This window comes from Larimichthys crocea, chromosome I, assembly GCF_000972845.2.
Source record: "Larimichthys crocea isolate SSNF chromosome I, L_crocea_2.0, whole genome shotgun sequence".
Lineage (NCBI taxonomy): Eukaryota > Metazoa > Chordata > Actinopteri > Sciaenidae > Larimichthys > Larimichthys crocea.
The window spans coordinates 27,942,097-27,953,683 of NC_040011.1; the positions used below are offsets into that span (position 1 = coordinate 27,942,097).

The window sequence follows — 11,587 nt, forward strand, 5'->3', positions numbered from 1 at the left end:
AGTGTGTGGGCGCAGGTAAAGAGGGGGGTAGTTCTGGGACGCTGGAAGTCAACCAGTTACCCTGTAGACTCTTACACATTGAATCTCCTCTCTTTTCTGTAGGAAAGGGGAAATTTTTAAAGGAGCAGTGTGTAGAATTTAGTCACATCCAGCAGTGTTGTCGCTGATTACAACCCCCTCACCTCACCCTCTCCTTCATAGCATGAAGGAGAAAGTACGGTGCCTGTGAAGTGCACAAAAAACGAGAAAGGCTCTATGTAGAACAAGTGTTTGGGTTCATGACTGCTGTAGAAACATGGCAATTTAACATGGTGGACTTGGAAGAGGAGCTTTGGTGTCTGTTCATCCTAAGGTAACAAATACAAAATGATACATAACGATAGTTATATATTATTTCTGACATATTCTGTAAACAGAGCGTCCTAAATGTGACACGCTGGACCTGAGAAACAGAGATAGTGGTTGGACAACAAGTCATTTAGTTATGTTCTAATTTTATGTCATCTTGTGTCCATAGCAAACAAACAAATAATGCAGCAAATCCTCACACTGGAGAAGCTGGAACCAGCAACTCTTTTGCATTTTTGTTTAAAAAAATAACTGAACAGATGCGTCAAATATCAGGACATCGGCTAATTGTTCCAGCTACACAGCTTCTATAAAGCTTTACAGCGTTATATAAGACGTTCTGGATATATCAATAAATTCCAGTGTGACACGCAGACGAAAAGGTATGTTGTTTAATTTGGGCTTAAATCTCAGACAAAAAAAAACAACAAAAAAAACAAAGTACAACACAATCAGCAATGTGACAAACCTACAAAAAGCAGTGAGGGAGAGCTTGAACATAGGAATGAACAGTGGAGGGTGAAGGAGGAGCCTGGATGCTGAGGTCTGATCTGAGTGGTTACTGAATCACATCTGTCAACAGGAAACAGGGCTGACAAGAATAAAGTGACAAACAGAGCAGAGCTGACGATAAGAATGTAAACTGCTAGAAAGAGATTAGTCAGTCACGCTGGGCGTGAATCACTCCACCTGAAGGCAGACAGAAAATAAGCCCCACAGATTTGTTATCACCATGAACAGATGAGAGGGAAAGAAATCTTGAGTAAAATCCTTTTTTAAAAAATAAAAATACACATTGACCACAGAATGATGCTGTCAGATAGATGTTAAGTACAAAATAATATGATATCCTAAGAAACAGGTAAACTGGCACATTAAATACACGGGAACAAATTTGACTAGTTGTTATTTATCTGTGAGGCACTAATGTGTTTATATGAATATTCTTACGTGTAATATGGTGGGCTGACAGAAATGTGTGGGTTTCTTTGGACAAAAAGCTAAGAGTGTAACATCACAGTGACTGGTTGAACTGCATCGACCACTTTTGTTTTACAGCTTCATTTTTCCTCTTTCCACCTGTGCTTCTCCCCAACTCTTTCTTACTCTTCTTCTTCTTTTAACTTCTTTAAAAGGTGTACGGCCCGACGTAGATGGAGAGTCTGAGGGCGGAGCTGGTCTGGTAGCTGCCCTGGTAGCTGAGCAGAGGGTTAACTGACACCATCTCCAGGTCCAACGTGTACTCTCTGGGTCCCGAGACAGCGCGGGCCAGCACCAGCATGGCACTGATATTATTGATTTGCTGGAGAAGAAGAAACAAATATTACTCAACACATTTCTACAACAGAGATACAGGCGGCAGGTATTTTCACAACAAGAAATAGTTTGATAATTGGGAAATATGCTTAAATAAATAGATCAAATAGAAAGCTATAACAACAAATCAACCTTCCTGCACCTCTAAAGCTCATAAACCTACCTGGTAAAATAAGTCCTTGTACTAAAATAAGCTGACTTGAGATTGGTATCGATATTCTCAGCAAATAAGTGCACGTCTAAAAATGTTGAACTATCCCTCGACAAGACTCAGCTCAATAAGAATAATAAAGATGTAAGTTGTCCTATCCTAAAATAAATTAACGGGACATCTGTACTTGCTCACACAGTCCTATGTAGCGTTACGTTTTCTACTTGTGTTTTAAGACAGAACATGTTCTCTGTTTTGAATCCAAGCAAAAAGCCCAAACACAGTTAGCAGGACCATGATGAATCTTGTTTTCAGAACTAGGAAACTGAGATGTAACTGGTTTTATTTGAAGAGGCACAAATGTTGAGATTTTTTTTAACAGAGAAAGTAAAAAAGGGGAAGTTTGCCAACAGTTTCCAGTGAGAGGATGCAACAGAATGGTTCGTTTCTATATATTAATCAATGAGGCTGAACTATGAATGGCAGCAGATAATGGAGGAAAATATTTTAAATAGGTCTGCACTGTAAAACACTGTGTCTGACAGATCAAGAGCATAAATTTGAACAAAAAACACAAATAACATCAGCCACAGCACTTGAGCTCTCCTTAGACATTCAGGCTAATCAGCTCTTTTTGGTTTCTACAACATTTATTCAACAGAAAAAGAAACTCTCAGTAAATTTTGTGATTATATTAATTTGTCAAGATGCACTTTATATGAATTAATGAAATGCACTGAGTGACAGATCTGTTTCTTACAGTCAGTGCTCTCAAAAAGTCCTCACTTTTTGTCAGCACTTGCAGAGGTAACTTGAACAGTCAATCACACTTTCCATACTACACACTCACCCTGATGTAGAAGTCTCCGTTTTCATCACCGGAGCGGATGCGGAAGGTGTTGTAAGCCCCCGGAGAGACGCTGGTGGCCTGAATCTGGAAGATGTCTGAGGGGACGGAGCGCTCTGAGGTGATGCTCATGTAACGGTGGACGATGGAGAAAGGCAGATCTCGACACAGGGGTTTGTTGACGGGACACACACAGCGGCTGGACAAACACAGGGTTCACTTTTAGTCGTGTCCAGAAAATTGTACAAATATTTGATGCAGAAAAACATCAACAGTAGTTCATAAATCAGCCAGCAGAGGGGGTAATATGACTGAGAGGAGAGCTGTCCTACAATCTAATCAAATGATTGAACAGTAGCCATTCTTTGCCTCATGTTTTTCTTACACACATTTTATATCACTAAATCACCAAGGATATGTTGATAATGACCTACACCTGTTACAAATACAACACTTGTTCACTCTGTAATAGTTTTCTTATTGCACTGGAGCATGCTCAATAGAAAAAGTTAAAAAGTTGGACTTCAACGTGGAAAAAGTAATTGGGGTAATCTTGCAGTTTAAGCCATACTCAATACAGGGGCTGATTATATTTTGAGTTGATGGCCAGCACATATTTCAGTAATTGGGAAAAGGTGTGTTTGAGTATGAACACACACAAGCTTTCATGAGGTGTCACTCACTTCTCAGACACTTGTACATAAGGGTCTTGGCACCGGTTTGTGTCCACACACTGGTATCGTCCATGGATATTCACACATGTCTGTGTGTCAGTACACTGATGCTCTCCTGTTTCACATTCATTTATATCTGCAGGAAAGAGAAAAAAAACACATCTCATGATGTTGGATTGAACAGGACAAGAATAGAGCTGCTGTCAAAGAATGATTAAGTGTTGACTCAGTGCAGCGTTTGTGAGTGAAAGCACAGAGGGGTAGGTGTTCGCTTCAGGAGGAAAAGGAGGCGGGTGTGCTTACCCTGGCATAGTCTGGTGCCTTGCAGCTGGTATCCTTCGGGGCACACACAGGAGAACTTCCCTGGTTCGTTGACACACTGGTACTGGCACAGGTAACTGGAGTAGCTGCACTCATCGATGTCTGTCGGTTTTAGGGTATATTACTTGATACATCACATTTGAATTATCACTTACATGAACTCTTCTTTACAGACACACACAGAGCAGGGTGTCTTACCATTACAGGCAAAGCCATCAGGTCCCAGCTCGTAGCCCTGGTCACAGCGACAAAGGAAGGTGCCGTATGTGTTGTAACACCTCTGAGAGCAGGGGGCACCCATCTCACATTCATTCACATCTGAAAGAAGGGAAGGTACATTATATATTGTAAACTTTAATCCTTTAAAGAGCACATACCCGGACTCAAACTAAAGGCATACATCAGAATGATAGCTCCAAATGAAGGCAATAAAAAACAGATTGAGAAAATCTGCTTGTTGCTGTTGGTGATGAACTACAACACGGACACACAGATCTGCCTGTTTTCTGTCAAACAGTTTTGGTTTCTTCACAGGAAGTTTTTTTTTCTCTCAAGTCTAAAGAAAGTCAGGCTTTGCTGGAAAAAGGCCATGAACCATGTACACATTATAATTTAGCAATACTGAATCGATATATGATGGCAGTAAATGTTGCCAGGCCACAACCGATAAAACAGATTTAATTAACTATATGTAGTCATGAATACATAATGTTACAGAGAAATACATGAAAGAGAACTCAGCTGATTTAGCATTACATTACATTACTAAGAGATCAATACTGACACGCATTCATCCTCTTCATCAAAACCTGGTGCCTCAAACTGTTTGTGATGTTTCAGCTGTGTCAGATCGAGCAACGAGATAATTAAAGTTTACTGGTACAATTTAGTCATTTTCTAAAACAATAATTATTTCTAAATATATTTTCTTAGAGCAAAAATAAGTATTAAAGTGATTTGAATTTAAAATACTGTTTCCAAGAAGCATTACAGAAAGGTTTGAATGAATGACCTTGCAAATGCCAAATGAGTACATGATAATAAGCTAATATACTGTAACTATCATCAGAGTCAAAGGGGATGCAACATGGATGGTTTCTGTTTGATGAAGTTACACAACATTAATTTAAAATTTAATTCTGTGATTATATCAATTTGTCAAGATGCACTTATTGTTTCTACTGGGCAACACTCTGGCATCAACACTGCATTTCAACTAATACTCTTTTAACATACACATTTATAGATCCAATTATTATTGTTCATACATAATGTTGTTAAATATTGTAGTACTTAACAGACATATCCTACATACTTCTCTATGTTTAGATTTTGTATATTTGTACTCTTGAAAGGGAGTAACTATAACATAAGCCAGTACTTCTGATTCTTCAGCTATCTCTGGAGTCACTAAAGGCTTTATACAACTTTATTTCACATATGCAGTAAACCCCAAATCTTAAAGTCTGTTTACAGACTTTCTGTCAGGACCTTGACAAATCCTGAGTATGTTGAAATCAATGGGAAGTAAACAGTATGGCGTGCAGACCTTTTGCCTGATTTCAGTTGAGTCATATAATCAGTTGCAAATGGCATCACTCACCGATGCAAGATCGGTTGTTTCCTGCCAGCTGGAAACCAGGTTCACACTGACAGGAGAAGGAGCCGGGAACATTGACACAGCGATGTTGGCAGTATCTGTACCTGCACTCATCAATGTCTGAGAGAGAGTAAAAGAGTCACATTGCTACAGGTTAATAAGTCATTATAAGTTGCTATAACTTCACCCTGAGCTGCCATATTTAAGCCTACTTAGATACACGAGTTAAAGGATCATCTTACCAATGCATTCTGTGCCAACCTTGCGATATCCATCCGGACACTGACAGGTAAAGGCACCCAGTGCGTTGATGCAATGCTGGCTGGGCTGGCAGTCATGTTCGTCTCTTTCACACTCATCGATGTCTGTGTTTGGGGGTGAGGTAAAACAGGGACACACATGTCAAAATGTGATTATTGTGAGCAAACACAGCATCGTTCAGCAAGACAGGAAGACGTAGTGCAACTGATGGAGGGCAGACGACGGCCACTCTGTTCCCCTCATTTGCACTCGACAGCTGAAAATATCACATCATGTTGAATCATGTTTGCTGTCTCATGTAGGCTGATGAACACCTCGTTGTCCTCCAGTACAAGTAGGTTTCTCGCTGCAAGCTCAGTTCTTAAAACACAGCAGCTGTTCTCGTGTGAAATCTCCTAAATTCCTTCACTGTCTGTCTGCCCCCCTGCAGACTCATACTCACTCACACCCACACAGATTGCGCCAACATGCTGCCTCCAGCCTCAACACCTGCTACGGCCACCTGTCCCTCGCAATCTGTGGCCGCGACAATAAATTTACACAATCACACACATACACAAACATGCTTAATGATCACTCATCCTGTGGCCACCTGTCAACCTCCAAAACCCCAGACCTACAAACCAGACACCCACCCACGCAGCTGTCTCCCTGTGGCTCGTAGCCCAAAGGGCAGGGGTTGGTCACAGTGGGTGTGATAGCGGGCTCTGGGGCTGGGATGACTGACGCAGAGCGGGGAAGGCACAGGTACCCTCCGTAGTGGTTGAAACACTTCATTTCCCCTTTGCAGGCATCTGGAATAGTCTCACACTCATTTATGTCTGATGAGAAACACAGAAGGAATTTGTTGGGATCAAATCAGCAACAGTAGAGCAAAAAAACTATATAAGTCTTAGGTGGTGGAATACATGCAGGTAAACGAGAGATCTACCTTTGCAGTGCTCAGTCTGAGGGTCCCAGTGATACCCATCTGTGCATTCCTGCAGCGATAAAGTAAGAAAATGAAGTGCTGTTGAAGCGTCTGTTGCTATAAAAGGATTGGTGCCATTTCAAACTGCTCTCCTTGAGCCAAATGTCACTTCAGAAACAAAGAATTTAAGGCCACTGTTTGGAAAAAGGGTCATTATCATTCTGGAAAAATCACTGTCAGCTTCATGGAAAGAAAAAAAACATGGAATTAAAACTATATTTACCCCCAGCTATAACTGCTATAAAATGATGGAAAAGGGGAAAGTGCTGTGGAATATTAAATAAGAAGAAGATGAAGGAAATAAAATAAAAAAAGGACAACATTTCCGGACAAAGAAAGCAGTAACATCAACTGAGAGGTGTGAGGTATAAAATGGAAGAAAGGGAGAGAAGATGCAAAAGAAAAGTGTAAGAGAGGAGAAGGAGGGAGATGCGTCCATCCTTACCGTGTAGGTGTCACTTTCTGTAGGCGGCTGTGAAATAGCACTGCGGAGGAGCACAGACACACATATGCACACGCACAAGATTGACACACAAGCGCCCTGCATACTAATACACTAATTTATGGGAGACAGGACACACGTAAAACATCCACACAAACACGCATGCATACACACACATACACACACATACACACAACCACACACGCACACACACACACACACACACACACCACACACGCACACACAGGTATCAGCCAGGTAGCGCTTCTTCAAAGATGAGAGAGGCTGCAGACTTTGTGATGTGCAGAGCAGCCAAGAAGTGGTACCTGTATTTCAGAGAGAGAGGAGAGAAAGACATAAAAAAGACAACATTAGAAATCACAAAATAGTTTCAGTTCACTCTGAAAACACACTGGTGCGTCACAGATAAAATAGGTAAATCAACAAAAGCACTGGAGCCAATTTCTGAGTAGTCAGTGAGAACACATAAACAGTCAGTTTGGACTTGATTCACTGTTTGTTAACCAAACAGTTCCCCTCTTGATCGCAGGAGGAATAACTGGAATGAATCACTGTGCCAGGTAAAAACATAAACATCGTGACATACTCTATCCTTCTGCTGAAAATAACAAAGTCAACATACAGAAATACTTTTATATTAGCTGCTCACAGAAAGTCCTCTGTGTCTGCAGACTGGCAGACTACAACTCACTGGAATGACAGTCTCGCTGAGCGCTGCCTCCAGAGGTCCGGTTTGCTGTGTATCAGAGCAGAGCCGGTGGGAGTACATAAATTCTGGCTATTACTTGCATATTTTACGAAATCATCTCGTGTTCAGTTGCTCCAGTTCCTGAGATGAACTGAATTGTCTCTGCAGATGCTGCTGTGTTGTTGGAATAAAGTGTAAGCGGGTATCTGTAGGGGGGGAATAAACTAAACAAATCAATTTGATTTGAGTTCCTTGTTCTGTCCTACCAAAGGAAACAAACATGGCATCAAAATGATTTTGTGTGAGAGAGTGCAGGAAGGTCTACAGGGTCACGAGGTGGGCCCACAACACAGAGAAAACTCCACAGTGTGTCCTTGTGTCCTCAAACCACCTCCTCTGTAACAGGTCGCTTTGTCGAGCTAATCAGTGTGGTGCCACCCACCGAACAACAGTGAAATAACACTTTCAGACACTTCACCTCAACAAAACACTCCTTTCTACATCTTGTTAGGCGAACTAAAATGCTAGGCTAAGTAGCAGTGAGCCTTATTTAAAAAATATTTAAAAAAAATATTTTCCTGTGCACATTTTAATAGTCTGAAAGGGGCATAATGAGTTTATACTTTCACTTTATCCATTTTAAAGTTCTTTTAAATATAAGTAGTTTGAATGCAGGGCTTTCTGCTCCTTTCACTCGGGTAAAGGATGTGAGGTGTTTTGTGTATTCTTGATGTAGATTTAAAGTGAATTATGTTTGCATTCTGATGGACTGGGCTTTTCTCCCAGCAAAGACACAATCATCCTTCAGTTAATGCTCCCCAAAGAGAAGTTATAAGTGTTTAAGCTGACTCTAAACATAAACAAATCACCTATTCCAACTCCTGCAGACCAAAAAACTGAGAAAAGACAGGCCAATTCGAGGAATAAAAAAGAAAAAAATTGCTGTGTAAAGTCAGTGAGTTCCAGTTAAAATATATGACAGGAAAGTTATAATCATCGTCTGTCTACGTGCAAAGACGCACACTCTGATGAAAGCTCCAGAGGCTACATTTGCAGGCAATGCTTATTGTTGTACTTCACATTGAGACAAACAGAAGGCCACAGGGTGACGTGGACGCCCTTACATACTCTCTGGATGACATCACGCACCATTTGTGACCTTTGCGTGGTGAAAAGCAACAAAACAAATCTTCATCCTGCAAGTACAGACGGTAACACATACCACAGTGCAATCAGACGGCCGCAGTACGTGACCTCTCTGACTTGGCCCAGCAGCCACTTACATCCAGCAAGAATGTGACCCAAAACCACCCAAAAACAAACTGACCATCAGTCTGGGGTCCAGTCGCTCAATGGCTACTGAGTGTGGGCAGTAGGGATGCATGGGTGTTGCCTTGCTGCCAATGGAGATCAAGTGGCGGTGGACCTCTGGAATGCCCGTGGCAAGGATGTGGGCGTCAGTTCCCAGCTGGGATGCCCTGCCACGGCAGTGGTTCCCAGAGTATCAGGTTCTGGAAAACCCCCCATGGATTCACATAAGAGGATAGCTGGTGCCAAACCTCTGGCCACTGCTCCCCTAAACCCCCACATCTCTCCTCGCTGTGTAGGAGGATGTCCGAGAATGTGGCCTGAGTGCAGGAATTCATCTTCTGGGTTTTGACCACCACTGACGTAGACGAACACAGGTGGATTTTTATTGTTTTTTTGCCTTTATTTGACAGGATGACTGAAGACAGACAGGAAAACAAGGTGAACGTTAAACCCGGCCTGCAGTGAGGACTCAGCCTTTTGTACATGGGGTCAACGCTCTACAAGTTGAGCCACCTGGGCGCCCAAGAACATTGTTCAAGTTGATTTTAATACATCACTACATAATCAGCAATGATTATGACAAATTATTTCTGTCATATATGATTAAATATATTTTTGGTTTTGGACTGTTGAGAACTTGTGATGGGTATATTTTTTCACTATTTGGACATTTATTAGACAAAACAATAGAAAACTTTATCAGAAAGTTCATCAATAATTAATATATCTGGCAGTTGGAGTCCTATTGAAACAATCTCTAACACCTGTTGTGTATAAAGTTGACAATACGTCTCACGATTAAATCATTTTAATCTAATAAAGGAACCATTTGGGGCTCTGGCTGGCCTCAGCAACAGCAGGCTGGCCCATTTTTAAATTCACACAGTCAGCACAATTTAACAAGCAAGATGTCAGGCGGCTTATAAAAAGTGACCACATGGGGACCAGAAAAAACACACAGTTGGACCACACACACACACACACACACAAATACACACACAAAGAGTGTAACTGCAGGACGGTCCTGTGTTGTAGTGTATACATAGTGGGCTTTGTGTTGGCTTTGCTCGGTTGTGCGTGGAGCAGCCTGAGAAGAACATGGTGGCCGAGCTCGCTCCAGCTGCGCTCTGTTACTGTTGTAGCAGTGAACCTACAAATCCACAACCAGGGGGTCAACATTTCACACACAGCCTAACTCCTGCTCTGGGAAACTCCACAGTCAGTGATGGATTGTGGCCTGCTGGAGAAATTCACACACTGTAACTATACCGAGTCCCTCCTGAGCTGTTCTGCTCTCCCAGCAGTGATACTGCTTTGTCTTCCTGTGTAAAGGTAAGTGTTTAAGGGCTGTGATGTATTAGCGTATGCATACAATGTGGCACGAGATGATGTGCTGCTCTCAGGAGAACAGCGCTCCTTCCTGTTGCTTTTGTGATCCCACCTGAGTCATTACAGTGACGGTGGAGCTGTCACATGTTACCTATTAGGAGTATACCGTGTAAACAGTGATAAAATACACTGTCAAATAGGACTCAGGCAGCTATCTACACTGTCTGTGATGTGATTATGTGTGTATATGTCCCTGTAGCTGGCACCTGTTTAACTTCACCCAGCTGTCTTTGCTGTTGTTTTCCCCTCCGAGTAACCAAACTGAGATTGTGACACTGATTTTAAGTGTCGTCCGAGAAGGATGAGGTGGAAGAGTTTTGCAACATACTGTACAATAATACATGCCCTGTCTGACTCACTGCTTCTCTTCCTGTCTACCCCCCTATTACAGTCTCTGAAACGCAGAGCCAAGAAGCAAACTACACAGACTGTGGGCCACGTTATCTTGGCTCTTGTAGGGAGCCAAGTGTAGCTGGGAGAGCAGAGCAGTGGTGCAACTGTGACGTGTATGGCCTGTACCAGAAAAGTGGGTTAGAGGCACATCTCACCTCCATTACTTCTCCATGAAAGTAAAAATAATATGAAGGCATCCACTACTTCTCTATTTGACACAGATCTTTTCAAACACGTATATCAAACAGTAAAAAAAAACAACTCACAGTTGAATCTTTTCGGATGAGTCTTCTGTCTCTCGGCCTCCCCTCTGACCAGTGTGTCCTGCTGCTGCTGCTGGCTGTGGTCGTCCCGGCTGAGCTGGCGTACAGAAGTGGTCCCTTAAACTCTTGCCTGTATGACCCTGAGAGAGTGAGTGGGGAGACCGACAGCTGGAGCAGCTGAACACATGCAAAGGGAAGGAGGGAGGGAGGGAGAGAGCAAGAGACGAGGGAGAGAGGGAGGAGAGAGGGACAGCCCAGTTTTACCCCCACCCAGCCAACCTCCCTCCCTACCTCCCTCCCTCCCGTTGGCCCCCCGCACTGCCATCCGCCAATCTCCAAACCCCCTCTTCTCCCTGAACCCCCAGGATGCAAATTCCTGGTCTGCGGCCCAAATACCAAAATTCCAAATCCGTCCAAATCGCAGGCGGAACAACAACTCACAGATTCACACACTTGCCCCCCCATCTTCTTACAAAATGCCCCCTCTTATTGCTCCCACAACACACCTGGTTTCATTTAAACTAAACCCCCGCAAAAGCCCCAAGCTCTTCCACCCTTTCCTCCCTCCCTTTTCACATTTACCCCCCATCT

General features: G+C 42.6%; 1 protein-coding gene across 1 annotated transcript; it reads right to left on the reverse strand.

Moving 5' to 3' along the window:
- Window positions 1-725: 725 nt before the first annotated feature.
- On the reverse strand, window positions 726-11,216 carry efemp2a (EGF containing fibulin extracellular matrix protein 2a). Its single transcript, XM_027285745.1, has 11 exons — window positions 11,000-11,216; window positions 6,935-7,257; window positions 6,451-6,499; window positions 6,155-6,340; window positions 5,501-5,623; window positions 5,262-5,378; window positions 3,857-3,976; window positions 3,641-3,760; window positions 3,347-3,473; window positions 2,667-2,862; window positions 726-1,651 (listed from the first exon to the last, which is right to left on the reverse strand). Exons 2-11 carry the CDS (start codon window positions 7,034-7,036, stop codon window positions 1,478-1,480), a joined length of 1,314 nt encoding a protein of 437 aa, XP_027141546.1. The 5' UTR covers window positions 7,037-7,257; window positions 11,000-11,216; the 3' UTR covers window positions 726-1,477.
- Between the last annotated feature and the right edge of the window lie 371 nt (window positions 11,217-11,587).